A 20,168-nucleotide genomic window follows, 5' to 3' on the forward strand; every position below is an offset into this window, starting at 1 on the left:
CGCGTCATGGCGTAATATTAGAGCGTCCCTCTCTCTCTCTCTCTCTCGGCGCGCGCGTCATGGCGTAATATTAGAGCGTCCCTCTCTCTCTCTCTGGGCGCGCGCGTCATGACGTCGCCGCCAACGGACGTTGCTGACGTGGCACCAATGGGATCCCCGGGCCTCTGCCGGAGGCGGGAGTTCCGTCGGCCTCCTCCAATGGGAGCCTCCCCGCCCCGCGGACGGGCAGCCCCGCGGGCCTATCGCCACCCGCGGCCGCCGCTTCCCGGCCTGAGGAACATGGCGAAGACCTACGACTACCTCTTCAAGCTGCTGCTGATCGGCGACTCCGGGGTGGGGAAGACGTGCGCGCTCTTCCGCTTCAGCGAGGACGCCTTCAACGCCACCTTCATCTCCACCATCGGTGCGCCCGCCCCCCCCGCCCCTCCCTCTCCGTCGCCATGGCAACCGCGGAGCGCCCCCCTCCCCCCCCCCGAGGAGGCAGACAGACAGACAGACAGACAGACCTCGCGGGGTTGGTGGGAGGATCCGGAAGGGGAACCCCCGCCAGGGCTTATTGCGGGGGGGGGAGGCTCCAGCTGACACCCCCCCAAAAGAATAATAATGCAGATGACAACCCCCTAATAATAATAAAAAAAATCATAGCCTGCTGCTGACACCCCCCAAAAGAATAATAATATTAATGGCCTGTAGCTGACACCCCCCCAAAAGAATAATAATGCAGCTGACACCCCCTAATAATAATAATAATAGCCTGCAGCTGACACCCCCCAAAATTATAATAATAATCATAGCCTGCAGCTGGCACCCCCCCCAAAAGAATAATAATGCAGCTGTCACCCCCTAATAATAATAATAATAATAATAGCCTGCAGCTGACACAGCTAACACCCCCCTAATAATAATAATAACCTGCAGCTGACACCCCCCAAAATTATAATAATCATAGCCTGCAGCTGGCACCCCCCCAAAAGAATAATAATGCAGCTGTCACCCCCTAATAATAATAATAATAATAGCCTGCAGCTGACACAGCTAACACCCCCCTAATAATAATAATAACCTGCAGCTGACACCCCCCAAAATAATAATAATAATCATAGCCTGCAGCTGACAACCCCCCAAAATAATAATGCAGCTGACACCCCCTAATAATAATAATAGCCTGCAGCTGACACAGCTAACACCCCCCTAATAATAATAATAACCTGCAGCTGACACCCCCCAAAATTATAATAATAATCATAGCCTGCAGCTGGCACCCCCCCAAAAAGAATAATAATGCAGCTGTCACCCCCTAATAATAATAATAATAATAATGCAGATGACAGTGCGGGAAACACCTCTGGGGCTGGGATGCAAAATGCAGGTGGGGGGCAGCTGGCAAGGCCCTGGCTGAAACCCCACCTTGGCTTCCCCTCCTCCGGATGGAAGCATCTTGCGGGATAAGACGGGAGGTAAATAAATGGAGTTCCAGGGGGCAGCAAAAAAGGGAGACGGAGAGCTTACTATTAATTAATGATTAGAATTGTCAGCTGTCAAGTGCCACCTGTTAACTGGCGGGCGGTCTTCTCTGTGCAGGGATCGATTTCAAGATCAGGACGATAGAGCTCGATGGCAAGAAGATTAAGCTGCAGATCTGGTAAGGCAGCCTAGGAAATTATCATTTCCAGTTTGTTGGGGGGGGCGAGTCCCTGAGACTCCTAGGAGGAAGGGGCAGTGCCATAGCTGCCAACTGTCCCTTATTTGGCGGGAAAGTCCCTTATCCCAGCGCTGTGTCCCGCTGCTGTCCCTTAAATTTCCCGGGTTTCAAAGGAAGCAGCTCCTCTCCCTCCCTCTCTGCCGGCCAGGGAGGAGGGAGGCTCCAACTGTGTTGCTTGGCTGCGTTGCTCACCCAATAAGGAGTCTTAAGAACGACTGGGGGGTGGAGCTTGCATGCCTTGTGCCCATCAAATCGGCCGCCTTGCCTGGGGACTCGCCTTTGCTCAGCGCTTCCCAGCGGAGAGGTGATGGTGGTTTTCCTTGCTGCATCCCCTTTGCCGGGTTGCTGCGCTGTGGGAACCACCACTTGAGGCTTCGTTTGGCTGCTGGCTGGGCTTTCTGCCTTTGGCTCGGAGGGGCTCAGAAGTCAAACATACCTGTGCTGGGAAAATCCCTTATTTTGGCTGCTGGTCCCTTATTTTCGAGGCTGCTGGTCCCTTATTTTCAAATCTGTAAGTTGACAGCTATGGGCAGTGCCCCTGACATGGGTGGCAAGCCTACAGGCGATCCCTGACAAGGCCACTGCGATGGCAGAGCAGTGGCACAGCTTGTGTTGCTGCCGCGACGGGTAGAACACAGAACATCCCAAAATGGCACAGCAGCAGCACCCTAACCTCCTGGGCCTTCTCCCGGCACGGCGGGGCTTCTGCCCCATGCTAGAGCTTCTTGGCCAGCGTAACTTGAGGGCAAGGCTGTGGGGCCCTGCCTGGCTGTTGTCCTCATTCCTCTTCCTGTGCTTTTCCTCCAGGGACACTGCTGGGCAGGAACGCTTCCGGACAATCACGACGGCATACTACAGAGGAGCCATGGTGGGTGCAGGTCTCCCTTTGACTCGGGTCGCTGCTGACCTCTTTTTTATATGCCGTATTTTTCGCTCCGTGAGACACACCTGACCATAAGATGCACCTAGTTTTTAGAGGAGGAGAACACGGAAAAAAATATTCTGAATCAAATGTTGTACTAAACTATTTAAAGCAGCAAAGCGGTCGGCTCGTGTCCGCTTTGCTTCTTTAAAGCGAGCCTCAGAGGAGGGAAGGAAGGGGAGTCATGGCCATATAACAACAAAAACATCTTCAACCATTTTCTTAAAACCATAATTTTGATTGACTTCACTCCCCTCCCCCTCTTGGTTTCATTATTTAATACTTTTTCATGCACGTTCCTAGAACCTTATACTCTTCCAGTTTCAATTTTAAGTCTTATTACAAGTGGCGTATAAAAGTTTTCCTAATGTAAGAATCTATACACAAAGGTTTTTAAAAATATGCAAACATTTATCCCCTTTTTTAAGAAAGAAAAAGTTCCAAGTCCTCTCTTTCTTGGGTTTTAGCTTAAGTAATTTGTCCCGCATAGCTCAATAGTTTATTTTACCAATCTCCTTTCCATTCTTTGGCAGAGGCGTCTTCCTTCTATAAGGGCAGGCTGGTCTTGGTCTGGGGTCTACTCTTGAGTACAGGAACAGAGTCTTTCGTTCGATAAGTCCATCAAAGCCAGCCCACAAATCCCTCCAGAATTGGGGGAAAAAAGCAGCTCTTTTGATTGGTTCCCTCTCCCCGTTTCTGCTCTTTAGGGCATTATGCTGGTGTACGACATCACCAACGAGAAGTCGTTTGAAAACATTCGGAACTGGGTCAGAAACATAGAAGAGGTATGTTCTCCCACTGCTCTGTCTCTGTGGTCGGAGGCTCTCTGTTTCTGAATACCAGCTGCGGAAGCTGCCAGAGAGGAGGGTTGCTTTTGTGGATGTCGTGGTGCATATCCGTGGACACGAAAGCTGGGTGGGAACAATGTCAGTCAAGACCAGAGGTAGAAAGAAGCCTCTCTCTGCTGCTGTTGCTGCTGTTGTTATTTTATTGAATTAATATACCGCCCTATACCCGGAGGTCTCAAGGTGGTTCACAAAAAAAGATCACAATATATAAAATCAAAATAAAGGCCATAACCCAATAATACTTCACCCCCCAAAAGAACCATACAGTGGTGCCCCGCAAGACGAATGCCTCGCAAGACGAAAAACCCGCTAGACGGAAGGGTTTTCCGTTTTGGAGGTGCCTCGCAAAACGAATTTCCTATGGGCTTGCTTCGCAAGACGAAAATGTCTTGCGAGTTCCTGCGGGTTTTTTTCCCTCCCCCCCCCCCTTTTTCTAAGCCGCTTATCTGCTTATCCGCTAAGCTGATAGGCCGCTAAAAGCCGCTAAAAGCGCTAATCCGCTAAGCTGTCAATGGGCTTGCTTCGCAAGACGAAAAAACCGCTAGACGAAGAGACTCGCGGAACGGATTAATTTCGTCTTGTGAGGCACCACTGTATTTTAAAAGGGCATAGGATGTCAACCAGATCACCCAAAGGCCTGGTTAAAAAGGAACGTTTTTGCCTGACGCCCAAAGGTGTATCATGAAGGCACCAGGCAAACTTCCCTGGGGAGAGCATTCCATAGACGGGGGAGCCACTGCAGAGAAGGCCCCGTTCTCGTGTTGCCAACCTTTGGACCTCTCAAGGAGGCACACGAAGGAGGGCCTCGGAAGATGATCCCAGGGTCCGTGTAGGTTCATATGGAAAGAGGTGGTCCTTGAGTTATTTCGGTCCTCCTAGAGACCCTTGGAGAATTTCCTGTGCAGGCAATACTGCCTGGGCCTAGAGGAACAGCCTAGAGACAGTTCGTAGAATTGTCGAACTGGGAGGGACCCCGAGAACCATCTACCCCGGGGGTCAGCAAACTTTTTAAGCAGGGGGCCGGTCCACTGTCCTTCAGACCTTCACGTCCCATAATTCCTAGCAGGAAGGCTTCGGGTTTTGGGGGGAAGGAGCATTTGAAACGGGCTGCTTCTGTTCTCGGACGCTCAGAGGAGGCTCTCCTCCTCCCCGAGGGCTCCTCGTTGCTCCATAAAGCCTGCTTCTCAGAGGTGCGGTTTCTTGCAGGATCCGCTGTCGGACAGGACCGTTGCCCTCTAGAAGGTAACGAATGGTGAGCCAGCCCTTCTTCTCGCTTGTCCCGGCTGGCAGACCCCTCCAGGAAGCGCATCTTGCGGCGGCACTTGCCACGGTCCCTGCTCTGCCGTCTCCAAATTCTGCAACTAACACGGAACGCTTCTGCTTTGTTCCGAATGAGCAGCATGGCATTGTGGGTTTTTTTGCAAGCGTTTGAAGTGCAGTGAAAGTTTCATCGGCTAGAGTGGGCCTCTGAAAGGCCTTTTCCCTCCCAACAGAGCAGGAGGAGAAGCGTCGTGTCGGCATCTCAACCCCAAGCTCTGCATGCAGACCAGGCTGTGTCTCTTTTTCTCACCGCTGCGCTCTCCCTCTCCCCCCCATCCCCCACAGCATGCGTCTCCAGATGTGGAAAAAATGATCCTCGGGAACAAGTGTGACATGAACCACAAGCGCCAGGTCTCCCGAGAGCAAGGAGAGAAGGTGAGGGCGGTTTCTGGCGTCCAGAGATTAGCCAGTCGTGTGTCACGCGAAAGGCAGAGGGGGGTGTTGAGGGAGCTGACAGACAGAACAGAGAGAGACAAGGAAACACCGGCTAACTTGCAGTTAGCCGTTTCATTGAGGAATCAGAACAGGAATAATAATTATTATTTTATTTATTTATTATTTATACCCTGCCCATCTGGCTCGGTTTCCCCAGCCACTCTGGGCGGCTCCCAACAGAATATTAAAAAGGCAAGATCAAACATTAATAAACTTCCCTAAACAGGGAATCTGCCTTCAGATGCCTTCTAAAAGTCAGATAGTTGTTTATTTCCTTGACATCTGCTGGAAGGGTGCCACCACCGAGAAGGCCCTCTGCCCAATTCCCTGTAACCTCACTTCTCGCAGGGAGGGAACCGCCAGAAGGCCCTCGGGAGATGGACCCCGGTTTCCAGGGTGGAGACGCTCCTTCAGGTATACTGGGCCAAATTGTTGACCCAAAGAAGCTGGGGACCCAAGTTTGTTCTTCTGTCTCTCACAGCTACAATAAACCTACCATTAAAATTATGGACCGGTCATTTCTTTCACCAGAGGGCAAACAGGCAAATTTAGCAGGGGATCAAATACTTTCCCCCCTCACTGTATGTTGGATTCGGGAATGGAAATTTTTTTAGAACTGTGTTTCTCAAGCCAGATGCTGGTTCCTGTGTTCAGGGCCCGCCTGTGTAACTGACCTGAGACCTCTCCTCCTTTTTTTCTCGTTCAGCTGGCCAGCAGCTTCGGCATCAAGTTCATGGAAACAAGCGCCAAGGCAAACATCAACATAGAGAACGTGAGTGCCGGCCTTGCCTTCCTGGCCCTCTTTCCCGGAAGCCCTTTCGTCCAGTCCAAAGGGCGGAAGGACGCCTGGGCCAAGTCCCCCAGGCAGAATCTCTTAAGCCCAAGCCTTTCCAACCCCACTCAGCGCTGCAACAAATCTGCAAAACGGGGGACCCGCTGCAAAAACAGCTGCCGCGCCCCATCATTTCTCCCTCTCCCAGCCCACAATTCTAATTTGCAGAGGTCTGGCCTGCTGCTGCTGCTGCTGCTGCTGCTGCTCTTTCACGTGGCGGTGGACATCGTGCAGCAATCAGTGGTGTGTTGTGACAAGTCACAAGGGCCATTTGGGAACACCAGAGAGCCAATTGCCCCCTCCGCATAACCTCCCTCGAGTCTTTGGCTTTGCATTTTGGCGTGAGCGCAGGAGAGCAGCGCGAGCTATGGCTCTCCAGAGACAGGCCTTGTCGATCATTTTCACATTTATATATATTTTTTCTATTTCCCCGTTTTAAATTTCAGGCATTTTTCACTCTTGCCAGAGACATCAAGGCAAAAATGGACAAGAAACTGGTGAGTCACCTTGGCTAGAACGCAGGTTTATTTGTTGCGTTTATATCTCTCCTTCTCCAAGGAGCTCAAGGCTCCCCCTCCTCATTTAATCCCAGCAAGTCTCTGGTGTAGGTTAGGCTGAGGGGAACTGATTGGTCCGAGTGGGAGATTTGAACGCTGGTCTCCCATGTCCTAGTACGGCACTCTTAACCGCTAAACCAGGCATGTCCAACTTTCAAGAGACTGCGATCTACTTCCACATTAACAAAAAAAGGGTTTGCAGTGTTTGGGTTCCAAGTTGTTTGAGTACCAAGGCGTTGAGAAGTGTGTGTGTGTGTGTGTGTGTGTGTGTGTGTGTGTGTGTGTATACACACACAAACCATCAAATACATGAAACAGCATTAACTTGCTCAGTGTTGTATAAGAAACTAGTTGGGTTGAGGAGGACAGGTGGCAAAGGGTAAGGGTTTTATAACGCACTATCGTAAACAGTTAACAATGCCAGCAGGGTTGTAGAGCGACTTGTGATGATAAATATTTAAAATGGAAGTGTAATAAAAATATTATTTTAAGAAAAAGTTCTATAATGTGGCAGGAGGGGAGGGGGTGAAATGAGCTTTGAGGTCGCGGTCTTTGGAGTTGCTAGGAGCGCAGAGCCCAAAAGTAAAATGAGGATGTATTTAAATGTTTAAAATGGAATCATAATAAAAATATTATTTTTAAAAATGTTCTGTAATGCGGGAGGAGGTGAAATGAGCCTTTGGAGTTGCTAGGAGCACAGAGCCCAAAAGTAAAATGAGGATGTATTTAAATGTTTCAAATGGAATCATAATAAAAATATTATTTTTTAAAATGTTCTGTAATGCGGGAGGAGGTGAAATGAGCCTTTGGAGTTGCTAGGAGCACAGAGCCTGGGTCTGCTGGGCGCCATTGCCCTGCTCCCTCCCCAGGCCAGAGTTTGACCTGCAGCTCCAGCAGAGTTTGCAGCGGGGGGGGGGGGAATCAAGTTGGAACCAAAGCCCACCTGAATAACCCTCCCACGGTCCTTTTGCCTTCACAGGAAGGCAACAGCCCTCAAGGCAGCAGCCAGGGGGTGAAGATCACCCCCGAGCTACAGAAGAAGACCAGCTTTTTCCGATGCACCCTCCTCTGAGGGGGGGGGCAGCCTTACCCCGAGCCTCTGCGCAAGCTTCCTGGGCCGTGCCTGCTTGCCAGAGGCTCCTTCTTCCGCTCCCCCTGTCTGGCTCTGACCCCACCAACGCAACCCACCGCGCTGCATTTGCTGGAACGGAACTGAGGAAGGGGCTTCTTTTCACGACAGACTCTCCTGCTCCGGAGAAAACGCCGTTTCCCCCACCCGTCGTGCCTCCCAGACGGAAAACGCACTGCCTGTTTGCGGTGTGGGGAGGGGGTTGCTTTGGGGAGAAAAGATGCGGATCAAGAAATCAAGACGCGGGAAGTTTCCTAATGGGTTTTCTCTCTCTGTCTCTCTCTTTCTGTCTCTGGGATGTGTTTTGGATAACTGTATCAAGACTAGTAGAAAAAAAAAGTCAGAATAACTCTCAATGATTTCCTGCTGAATCCCCAAATCTACGAATGGTCAGGGGTGCCGCTGGAGCCCCCTAAGACATTTCTATCAGGCTGAATCACGCAGCCAGCTTAAAAGCACTGATTTTGTTTTATTTTTTGGTAGCAGATTTTAACACACACACCCCTTTCCTCGCGTCGCTTTGTGGGGGGCCACAAAGCTCACCGATTCCTTTCACAGACACGGAAAAAAGGCATCTGAAATCTGCTCCTGGTGTGCTCTTGGCGATGATTCTAGACTCCTGTGATAGAAGTTGCACAATGCCTCGATACACAAATGAATAAATCTATTTTTTTAGAGAAAACAGGGCTTGTGTGAGATGCTACTTGAGTTTGTGACTGGGAACATCTGGCAAACCTCTGGTTCAGTGGGGCCCCAGTTGCTGTCTGGGAAAGTCTCCTAGGAAGATGGATTGCTCTGTCCAACCCTCCCCAACATCTACATTATTATTATTATTATTATTATTATTATTATTATTATTATTATTAATGCCCTGCCCATCTGGCTGGGTTTCACCAGCCACTCTGAGCAGCTTCCAACAGACTATTAAAAAACCCAAACATTAAAAACTTCCCTAAACAGGGATGCTTTCAGATGTCTTCTAAAAGTCAGAGAGTTGTTTATCTCGACATCTGATGGGAGGGCGCCACCACCAAGAAGGCCCTCTGCCTGGTTCCTTGCAGCCTCACTTCTCGCAAGGAGCGAACCGCCAGAAGGCCCTCAAGAGATGGACCCCAGTGTCCGGGGTGGAGACGCTCCTTCAGGTCTACTGGACCTTTGAAGCCATTTAGGCTTTTAAAGGTCAGCACCAACACTTTGAATTGTGCTCAGAAACCTAGTCCCCTGGTCCAGATTTTTTAAACTGCTTTTCAATTGGATGACCCCTAGGGTCCCGACATTACAATTCTGCTGAGTGCCTAGACCTTGCCAGGGCACAAAAACGAAGAAAGGCAGGAGGCAGTGCCACAGGTTTGTTATTTTATTTCCTGCCACCCAGACCAAAATCCTGCCCACCCTAATTAAACCACCTTGCTGGGTGGGCAGAATAGGTCCCTCGGCCAAGTCCATGGTGGGGCTCCTCAGCAACCCCACTGCCCCCCATCACATGTTGGCTCTCTCCCTCTGCAGCCGGGAGTTGTAGGCCCTCGAGACGGTGTTCCAGGCATCCATATAGCGGTCCATGCACATCGCAACACATTTCTGAGAAGGGAGAGGAAAAGGAGAGGGTGGTCAGGAAAGAGGAGAAGGCTGCAAGTCTCCATCACTCGGGGCTGGGGGGGGGGGAAAGCCTCCAGCCCACCAGCTGAGTAAAAGGGGGAGCTATTGGGTTGTTGTTTTTATTTTTATTATGTATTTTGCTGTTTGAGATCTTGATTTTATTCTGTGAACCGCCCTGAGGCCCCTGAGTATGGGGGGGGGGGCGGTATATGAAAGAAAGAAAGAGGGAAGAGAGAGAGAAGAGAAGGGGGGGGAGGAAGGAAGGGAGGGAAAAGAAAGGGAGGGAGGCAAGGAAGGAGGGAGGGAGAAGAGAAAGAAAAGGAAAAAGAAGAAAGGGAGAGAAGAGAGAGGGAAGGGAAAAATAGGGAAGAAGGAGGGAGGAGAGAGATTGAAGAAGAAGAATAGGAGGAGTTTGGATTTGATATCCTGCTTTATCACTACCCGAAGGAGTCTCAAAGCGGCTCACATTCTCCTTTCCCTTCCTCCCCCACAACAAACACTCTGTGAGGTGAGTGGGGCTGAGAGACTTCAGAGAAGTGTGACTGGCCCAAGGTCACCCAGCAGCTGCATGTGGAGGAGCGGAGACGCGAACCCGGTTCCCCAGAGTAGCAGACTACCGCTCTTAATCACTACACCACACTGGCTCTCTGGAAGGAAGGAAGGAAGGAAGGAAGGATAGGAAGACGGGCGGCTAGCCTCACCTGCTCGGAGTTGTCGAGGGAGCTCCCGGGTTTCCCAATGCACTTCCGGAAACATTTGTCTGTCATCCTCTGCAAAGGAGGGAAAAAGGAAAAGTTTGAATGGAAGAACAGAGACAGAGTTAACAGTGGTGGACATTAGCGTCTCAAATTTCAGGGGCGCCCCATGCGCCACCAAAACCTGCCCCTCCCCACCTCTTGCCTTCCGTTGGGTGTCAGAGTCGGGGCACCTACTACAGCCCCCCCAGAAGTCAGTCACCTGCCCAGCTCCACTTCTCTTCCGGAGGTGGGGAGAAGCAAGAGCTGCCTGCAGCAGGGGGCCAGGCTTGAATAAAATATTGGGGGGTGGGGTGGGAAGAAGAGGCAAGGGAGCCCTGCCTTGCGCAGTCCATCCCAGGGCGGGGTGGAGGGGGTGCCATTACAGAAAAGGCCATGTACTTTTGAAAGTCCATGTACTTTTGCAAACCAAGAAAACATTTAATAAAAAAAACATTTTTCTAAAAAAAGCATTGAAAATACTAGATTGTTTGAGGTCCTGCCCCCCCCACCCCGTAAAGTGTTTAGGGATGCTTCTAATATTTGATGAATTACAGTGGTGCCTCGCAAGACAAAAAGAATCCATTCCGCGAGTCTCTTCGTCTTGCGGTTTTTTCGTCTTGCGAAGCAAGCCCATTAGCGCCTTAGCGGATTAGCGGCTTAGTGGATCAGCTGATAAGCGGCTTAGCGCTTAGAAAAGGAGGGGGGAGGGAAAAAACCCGCAGGAACTCGCAAGACATTTTCATCTTGCGAAGCAAGCCCATAGGGAAATTCGTTTTGTGAAGCGCCTCCAAAACGGAAAACTCTTTCGTCTAGCGGGTTTTCCGTATTGCGAGGCGTTCGTCTTGCGGGGCACCACTGTATTGTGTTTTAATATTTTGCTGGAAGCCACCCAGAGTGGTTGGGAAAGCCAACCAGATGGGCAGGGTATAAATTAATACAGCAGTACCTCAGGTTAAGTACTTAATTCGTTCCGGAGGTCCGTTCTTAACCTGAAGCACCACTTTAGCTAACGGGGCCTCCTGCTGCCAGTGCACGATTTTCTGTTCTCACCCTGAAGCAAAGTCCTTAACCTGAAGCACTATTTCTGGGTTAGCAGAATCTGTAACCTGAAGCGTATGTAACCCGAGGTACCACTGTAATAATAATAATCAACTTTGATTTCCTTTTAAAGTATGTAACCTGAAGCGTCTGTATCCCGAGGTGCCACTGTAATAATAATAATAATAATAATAATCAACTTTGATTTCCTTTTAAAGTATGTAACCTGAAGCGTCTGTAACCCGAGGTGCCACTGTAATAATAATAATAATAATAATAATAATAATCAACTTTGATTTCCTTTTAAAGTATGTAACCTGAAGCGTCTGTATCCCGAGGTGCCACTGTAATAATAATAATAATAATAATAATCAACTTTGATTTCCTTTTAAAGTATGTAACCTGAAGCGTCTGTAACCCGAGGTGCCACTGTAATAATAATAATAATAATAATAATCAACTTTGATTTCCTTTTAAAGTATGTAACCTGAAGCGTCTGTATCCCGAGGTGCCACTGTAATAATAATAATAATAATAATAATAATAATAATAATAATAATAAACTTTGATTTCCTTTTAAAGTACGTAACCTGAAGCGTCTGTATCCCGAGGTACCACTGTAATAACAATAATAATAATAATCAACTTTGATTTCCTTTTAAAGTACGTAACCTGAAGCGTATGTAACCCGAGGTACCACTGTAATAATAATAATAATAATAATCAACTTTGATTTCCTTTTAAAGTATGTAACCTGAAGCGTCTGTATCCCGAGGTGCCACTGTAATAATAATAATAATAATAATCAACTTTGATTTCCTTTTAAAGTATGTAACCTGAAGCGTCTGTAACCCGAGGTGCCACTGTAATAATAATAATAATAATAATAATAATAATAATAAAAACTTTGATTTCCTTTTAAAGTATGTAACCTGAAGCGTCTGTATCCTGAGGTGCCACTGTAATAATAATAATAATAATAATAATAATAATAAAAACTTTGATTTCCTTTTAAAGTATGTAACCTGAAGCGTCTGTATCCCGAGGTACCACTGTAATAATAATAATAATAATAATAATAATAATAATAATAATAATAAACTTTGATTTCCTTTTAAAGTATGTAACCTGAAGCGTCTGTATCCCGAGGTGCCACTGTAATAATAATAATAATAATAATAATAATAATAATAATCAACTTTGATTTCCTTTTAAAGTATGTAACCTGAAGCGTCTGTATCCCGAGGTGCCACTGTAATAATAATAATAATAATAATAATAATAATAATAATAAACTTTGATTTCCTTTTAAAGTATGTAACCTGAAGCGTCTGTATCCCGAGGTGCCACTGTAATAATAATAATAATAATAATAATAATAATAATAATAAACTTTGATTTCCTTTTAAAGTATGTAACCTGAAGCGTCTGTATCCCGAGGTACCACTGTAATAATAATAATAATAATAATAATAATAATAATAATAAACTTTGATTTCCTTTTAAAGTATGTAACCTGAAGCGTCTGTATCCCGAGGTACCACTGTAATAATAATAATAATAATAATAATAATAATAATAATAAAAAACTTTGATTTCCTTTTAAAGTATGTAACCTGAAGCGTCTGTATCCGGAGGTGCCACTGTAATAATAATAATAATAATAATAATAATAATAATAATCAACTTTGATTTCCTTTTAAAGTATGTAACCTGAAGCGTCTGTATCCCGAGGTGCCACTGTAATAATAATAATAATAATAATAATAATAATAATAATAATCAACTTTGATTTCCTTTTAAAGTATGTAACCTGAAGCGTCTGTATCCTGAGGTGCCACTGTAATAATAATAATAATAATAATAATAATAAAAACTTTGATTTCCTTTTAAAGTATGTAACCTGAAGCGTCTGTATCCTGAGGTGCCACTGTAATAATAATAATAATAATAATAATAATAAAAACTTTGATTTCCTTTTAAAGTATGTAACCTGAAGCGTCTGTATCCTGAGGTGCCACTGTAATAATAATAATAGTAATAATAATAATAAAAAAAACTTTGATTTCCTTTTAAAGTATGTAACCTGAAGTGTCTGTATCCCGAGGTGCCACTGTAATAATAATAATAATAATAATAACTTTGATTTCCTTTTAAAGTATGTAACCTGAAGCGTCTGTATCCCGAGGTGCCACTGTAATAATAATAATAATAATAATAATAATAATAATCAACTTTGATTTCCTTTTAAAGTATGTAACCTGAAGCGTCTGTATCCTGAGGTGCCACTGTAATAATAATAATAATAATAATAATAATAAAAACTTTGATTTCCTTTTAAAGTATGTAACCTGAAGCGTCTGTATCCTGAGGTGCCACTGTAATAATAATAATAATAATAATAATAATAAAAACTTTGATTTCCTTTTAAAGTATGTAACCTGAAGCGTCTGTATCCTGAGGTGCCACTGTAATAATAATAATAGTAATAATAATAATAAAAAAAACTTTGATTTCCTTTTAAAGTATGTAACCTGAAGTGTCTGTATCCCGAGGTGCCACTGTAATAATAATAATAATAATAATAACTTTGATTTCCTTTTAAAGTATGTAACCTGAAGTGTCTGTATCCCGAGGTGCCACTGTAATAATAATAATAATAATAATAATAACTTTGATTTCCTTTTAAAGTATGTAACCTGAAGCGTCTGTATCCCGAGGTGCCACTGTAATAATAATAATAATAATAATAAGAATCAAAACTTTGATTTCCTTTTAAAGTATGTAACCTGAAGCGTCTGTATCCCGAGGTGCCACTGTAATAATAATAATAATAATCATAATCAACTTTGATTTCCTTTTAAAGTATGTAACCTGAAGCGTCTGTATAATAATAATAATAATAATAATAATAATAATAATAATAAATTCAAACATAAGGCTCCCGAGCTTTGGCTGGACCCCCCCCTTTGGAGACCCCCCCCTTAGCCCTCCCCGCCGGGCGCCGCTCTCTCACCTGCAGCAGCTCCTGCGCGTTGGCCACGGCGATCTGCACCTTGACCTGCTCCATGAGGGCCCCGGGGTCCAGGCGACCCCCCGACGCCAAGTCCCCGCTGCCCGACGCCATCATCGCCCGACGCCCCGAGAGAGGGAGGAAGGAAGGCGCCTGCGCCGCGCGGCACGGAGGACTCCAGCTCCCGGCGAGCACCGCGGGCTCCACGCATGCGCGCTGTGTCTGGAGAGCCTCCAACGCGTCGGGAGAAAGTAATCAATGCAATGCGCATGCTTCTCGCTATACTTCCCGGCGAGCACCGCGGCGTCCACGCATGCGCGCTGCGTCTGGAGAGCCTCCAACGCGTCGGGAGAAAGTAATAAATGCAATGCGCATGCGCCTCGCTATAGTTCCCGGCGAGCACCGCGGCGTCCACGCATGCGCGCTGCGTCTGGAGAGCCTCAAACGCGTCGGGAGAAAGTAATAAATGTAATGCGCATGCGCCTCGCTATACTTCCCGGCGAGCACCGCGGCGTCCACGCATGCGCGCTGCGTCTGGAGAGCCTCCCGCCGCCGCAAAAGCGTGGTTAGTGTCTCTGCCGCGAGGGAAGCCTGGAAGCCTCTCTAGGCTGTCCCTCTCGCTTCCCCTCTCCAAAGGAAGTCCATCCTCTCTCCAACGGCCGTTACTCATTTGCCCCGGAAGTTCACTCCCGCGGCGTACCCCCCCGCCCTCCATTTGCCCCGGAAGTTCATGTCGGCACCCGGAAGTGGTGGCCGGAGCGGCTGGAAAGAAGGAGGCCGAGGCGGAGGAGGATGTCGGAGTACGAGGCCGCCCAGCGGGGCCCTCTGCGCCTGAAGGGCGGCGTCGGGGTGTCCCCCGCGGGGAAACGGTGAGGGGGAGAGCGAGACGCCCCCGGGAGCCTCCTAGAAGGGAACTTCCGGTCGCGCGGGAGGGACTTCCTGCTGCTTTGGGACGAGCCGGCTAGAAGGCCCTTAGGACTTAGAAAGCGCTTGTGCGCACGCGCGGGGAGGGATGGCGCCCTTGGAGCCTGCGGAACTCCCTGCCACGGGAGGAAAGGGGGTGGCGGCCGCCCAGCTAGATGGCTTTTTTCTGTTTGCAGGAAGAAAAAGAAAGATAAGGAGAAAAGCAAGATCGTGGACCAGATCGTGAGCAGCAAGATGCAGGAGGAGGAGGAGGAGGAAAAGCGGGCCCTGGACAAGAGGACCCCAGCGCAACTGGCCTACGAGAAGATGCAGGAGAAGCGGGTGGGTGCTTGCCGGAAGCAGGCAAGGGGGGCAGTTTCACCCAGAAGCAGGTGTTATAAGAAAAATACTGCTCTTTTTCCCTTATGGGATACCCAAGAGCCCGTATAGAGTCCTTAAGTAGGTTCTCTATCGCAGGAGAAAAGAACAGAGGCCAAGCAGAGAATATTGAGAAGCAAAGCGGCTAGTAAGCCTGATCTTTATTGAACTGTTGCAACAGGGTCCTCACTCCCCACACGCAGGAGAAGGAGGAGGAACCCAGAACATTGGTGTGCAAACTCTTATATAGACTTTTGAAACTGCCTCCCCTGTAGCTCAAGACCACCCCACATTCTGGAGGAAGCCAGACAATGGTGCACTATATAGACTCCCCTGTAGCTCAAGACCACCCCCCAAAACATCACGCATACATCACAGAAAGAGGTGGTCCACAGCAGAAATGGGAGTGTGTTGCTTCTCTCCTGTCTGCCAGGAGACCTGATCAATCATGCCTTATCAATTGCCTTTTCTGGGTAGCCTGGCCATTCCTTTCAGATGGTTAATACTCAGTTCCCAAGTCTCTTACGCGTATTGATAAGTGTGCTCAGCTGAACAGATACTTGCCAGACTGAATTTATAGGGAGGCGTAAGCCGCTACAGCCCAAAGACAATTGGAAAGTTTTTTCCCCATTTCCTTCCTCCTTGCAAAGAAATATTTGAGGTCAATTTGGGAGAGTCCAAATGGCCTCAGGATTGCTCTCCTGTACTATTTCAGACACATGGTTGATATACTTATGTATGCATTTGCCTTGTACATTTGTGAACATTTATTTTACATATATTAAGACCTTAGAATTCATATAACACAGGGGAGATGGGCTGAGGAGGAACAAAAGTAACCGCTTCTATTTCCCCCCCTGCCCTGCAGCAAATCGAGAGGATCCTGAAGAAAGCATCCAAAACACACAAGCAGAGAGTGGAGGTGAGTCGCTGCCCCACGGGAGAGATGCTGCCTCAAGCACGCTTGCTCTGACAAGAGGTTTTGGGGAATCTTTTGCCTGTGCGAAGGGGAGGGCAGGAGGAATGGGCATGCAAAGAGGTAAGGGATCCCGCAGCAGCAGCAGCAAGCAGAGAGGAAGGGCTGCAAGGACTCTGCTGTGTAGGCAGAGAAGGTCTGTCTCTTTGCTAACACTTATTGCCTCGGGCCCTTCGGACGCAGCGTGGAACCAGGGACCTTCTGTATGCACAGCATGGCATCCCTGACCTCTGAGCACTGTGGCCTCCTCTGTGTACTGCTCAAATAATTATAATAATTTCTTACTTATACCCCGCCCATCTGGCCAGGCCTCCCCAGCCAATCTGGGTGGCTTACAATAGAATACAGTGGTGCCTCGCAAGACGAAATTAATTCGTTCCGCAAGTTTTTTCTTCTTGCAAGTTTTTCATTTTGCGAAGCACGGTTTCCCATAGGAATGCATTGAAAATCAATCAATGCGTTCCTATGGAGACCGTCCGGGGACAGAGGGGAAGCGCTGCGCGCCTTCCCCTCTGTCCCCGGACCTGTTTAAAGCAAGGGGCGGCGGGGAGACGATTGCTTCTCCCCATTGCCGCCCCTTGGTTCAAAAGGGGTCTGGGGACAGCAGGGAAGACGCGCTGCGCTTCCCCGCTATCCCTGGAGCTTGCGGGGCAAGCTTCATTTTGCGAAGCAGGCCCATAGGGAGATGCGTCTTGCGAAGCGGCTAAGAAAATGAAAAACTCCTTCGTCTAGCGAGTTTTTCGTCTTCCGAGGCGTTCGTCTTGCGGGGCACCACTGTATTAAAAACACAATAAAACATCAATCATTAAAAACTTCCCTAAACAGGGCTGCCTTCAGATGTCTTCTAAAAGTCAGGTGCGGTGGTACCTCGGGTTACATACGCTTCAGGTTACAGATGCTTCAGGTTACAGACTCCGCTAACCCAGAAATAGTACCTCGAGTTAAGAACTCTACTTCAGGATGAGAACAGAAAATCGTGCTCCGGCGGTAGCAGGAGGCCCCATCAGCTAAAGTGGTGCTTCAGGTTAAGAACAGTTTCAGGTTAAGAACAGACCTCCAGAACGAATTAAGTACTTAACCCGAGGTACCACTGTAGTTGTTTATTTCCTTGACATCTGGTGGGAGGGCTTTCCACAGTGCGGGCGCCACCACCGAGAAGGCCCTCTGCCTGGTTCCCTGTAATCTCACTTCTTGCAGAAAGGAAACCACTAGAAGGCCCTCGGAACTGGACCTTAGTGTCCGTGCAGAACGATGGGGATGGAGATGCTCCTTCAGGGATACTGGGCCGAGGCTTGAAAATGAGAGAGGTGGGGGTGTTAGGGGTTTCCCCCTGGGTTGTCATCACAAATGTCAGAAGAGAGAATTTCTCCCTCTTTGCCTCAGGGTGGCTGTGTGCCTTTCGTTACAGAGCAAAGTCCTGTGTGGCGGGCTGGGGCCGTGAACAGACTGGTGATTCCTTGCCCACGGTCTCCCCCTCTGCAATGCATTTTGTATAGAAGCGGTTTCTAACTTTGCACATTTTGTGAAAATCGGCGTCCTCTTTTCCCCTGACGAATCCTGTTCTTATAGCCAGATTTGGGCTGCAAGCGGTGCTCCGAATTGCTGTCAAATCTAACCAGTCTGCTTGCAGAGAAGGGCTCACCTATGCCACACGCAAGCCGGCCTCAGCGATGCGCCCGGCAAGCAATGCTTTCTTGCCGTGGCCGACTAACTGGAACGTGGGGCTAATCTGCCTTCTGTTAGTATTGATCAGGCTTCCCTGAAGTAGGCAGGCATATATAATTAAACGTGGGTTTTAAAATATATTCCGAGATGATTGAAGTCGCTTCGGCTGCCTTGATTTTTCATCTCTCTCTCCTTTCCCGTCCTAGGATTTCAATCGGCACCTGGACACCTTGACAGAACATTACGACATCCCAAAAGTCAGCTGGACCAAATAAGCCATTTTTGTTTCACTTCTCCCCCTCTCCCCAGGCTTGTCTCGTTTTGCTAAAAGGGCACAACTCAGCACACGGGACAGTTTCTGGTTTGGAGACCTTGTTCGGCACAACCTTCTGCAACTGGTTCAGTTAAACTTGCCTTTTAAAGTAGATTAAACATCTGGATCTTACAGCTTCAAGTAAATGGCCGCTGTTCTTTACCTGCCGAAAATCTCCACTGGATGTTCCCATTATATTATCACCTATTTAAACACTGTATCTGACTCTATCTTAAATAAAGGCAAGGAAGGCCATATACAAAACGTTTGGTTTGATCAGGATTCTGTGCCTAAACGGTTAATGTGTTTTGCTTTATTTACCGCCAGCTCATCTGTTCTCCTTCTCCTGACTGCTGCCCTGTATTTGAGGGCGTTTCCCCTTCTTCCTAGAACATGACTAGTGACAGCTGCCAAGACATATAACGCCTATTTGCATCATTTTCATTAAACCAACAATCGAAATGCTTTACTTTTCCTCCCCTCGGCACTTGACTAGGAAAGCCCAGCGCACAGGGACTCGTTAAACATTTAAAAAACAAAACTGCTCCTGAAGAAAATTTTAAACACAGAAAAGCAGCGTCTCTCTGTCCGAAGAGGTGAACGAATGTATTTTAAAGCAAAAGGCAAACGACTCCCTTTACATGAACCTATCCTCGTTGCAGTTGTTAAACGTGGAAGTCACCCAAGTTTGGGCAGAGCCAGCTTCAGGTGTGGCTAAGTCAACATCAGCCTTGTCCTGAAACACACAAACTCGCTTGCGTGTTTGAAAAGGACAGAGGCTAAAGGAAACAGACACAGGAGCCCCTCAACCCCTTTTATAGAAAGTGTTAACACTTCAAAAACACAAAACAGGCGCATGCACCAACTTTCTGGCTTCTGATCTTAGTTCAAGGGCCCCTCTCCATGCCTTTTCCTTCCTACTGTTTCTCAGGCTCAGACAGCTGCCTCCAAATCAAAGCCAGGTGTGGTTTTATTCCTGTTTGAGCCTTTCAAAAGTCAGTAAGGGCCTTGTTGGCACTATTCAGTAAGTAGAACCATGAAAAGCAGGACACAAATTAAATCGGGGATCCCTTTTTCCCCAGGGAGGCTGTGCTAGGCAGCAGCTACGGCAGCGTTAATTTGCCTGAAGATAGCCAGCATTTGGGAATCATTTCTCAAGTCTCTCATGCTTCCCACGGAAAATACTTCCCAGCAGCAGCAATGCCAACCCCACTGGGTGGGAACCACCTTCTGATGCGATCAGCAGAGCCTCTCCTCCCATCTCCCCACCAAAACGCATTTGCCGATGACCTAGAAAGAGTCTGAAATGCCAAAGAAACATTCCTCCGCTCGTTCTGCAGCTGATCTGGCCGGCTAGAAGTCTTAAACTCGCCAGAGTTTCAAAAAAAACCCAGCAAGCAGTTTGTCATTCCCCTGAACACCGCTGCTGCTCCCTGTCCGATTCAGGGAATGGAGCGCGTCTTATTCCCAACCTCCTGTGCCCTATGGTACGATTTCAGCACTAAATCCATATTCATTACAGTGCCAGATTTACGTATAAGCTAAACAAGCTCTAGCTTGGGGGCCCCCAAAAAACCTGGATGTACATTTCCAAAATATAAGATAGAAAACAAAATTAAACCTACATACAGCAACAGCGTTTTGTGTTGTGTAGGCTCCTAGGAGGTAAGTCATGGACCCTGCCTGCTCCCTCAAATATCCCTGCTTTGTTCCTTTCTATATATAGGGTGCTGACATTCTGCATGGACTGGTTGCATGGCAATGTGCAAATGGCTTGCGATACCTGTTGGGTCCATCAATGACC

The 20,168-nt window shown here is 47.7% G+C and overlaps 3 protein-coding genes across 3 annotated transcripts; 2 read left to right on the plus strand and 1 right to left on the minus strand.

Moving 5' to 3' along the window:
• Positions 1-254: 254 nt before the first annotated feature.
• Positions 255-8,429, plus strand: RAB8A (RAB8A, member RAS oncogene family). The gene is made up of 8 exons (XM_079961005.1): positions 255-403; positions 1,582-1,642; positions 2,510-2,570; positions 3,332-3,409; positions 5,078-5,167; positions 5,934-5,999; positions 6,506-6,556; positions 7,596-8,429. Exons 1-8 carry the CDS (start codon positions 280-282, stop codon positions 7,686-7,688), a joined length of 624 nt encoding a protein of 207 aa, XP_079817131.1. The 5' UTR covers positions 255-279; the 3' UTR covers positions 7,689-8,429.
• A 658-nt stretch (positions 8,430-9,087) lies between these two features.
• TIMM13 (translocase of inner mitochondrial membrane 13) lies at positions 9,088-14,291 on the minus strand. The gene is made up of 3 exons (XM_079961069.1): positions 14,133-14,291; positions 10,043-10,111; positions 9,088-9,323 (listed from the first exon to the last, which is right to left on the minus strand). The coding sequence occupies exons 1-3, from the start codon at positions 14,244-14,246 to the stop codon at positions 9,225-9,227; spliced, it is 282 nt and encodes a 93-aa protein (XP_079817195.1). The 5' UTR covers positions 14,247-14,291; the 3' UTR covers positions 9,088-9,224.
• Positions 14,292-14,829: 538 nt separating this feature from the next.
• On the plus strand, positions 14,830-18,659 carry FAM32A (family with sequence similarity 32 member A). Its single transcript, XM_079961053.1, has 4 exons — positions 14,830-14,998; positions 15,230-15,374; positions 16,279-16,332; positions 18,258-18,659. Exons 1-4 carry the CDS (start codon positions 14,922-14,924, stop codon positions 18,324-18,326), a joined length of 345 nt encoding a protein of 114 aa, XP_079817179.1. The 5' UTR covers positions 14,830-14,921; the 3' UTR covers positions 18,327-18,659.
• The last annotated feature ends 1,509 nt before the right edge of the window (positions 18,660-20,168 follow it).

Source organism: Podarcis cretensis, assembly GCF_951804945.1.
Source record: "Podarcis cretensis genome assembly, chromosome: 18".
Classification (NCBI taxonomy): domain Eukaryota; kingdom Metazoa; phylum Chordata; class Lepidosauria; order Squamata; family Lacertidae; genus Podarcis; species Podarcis cretensis.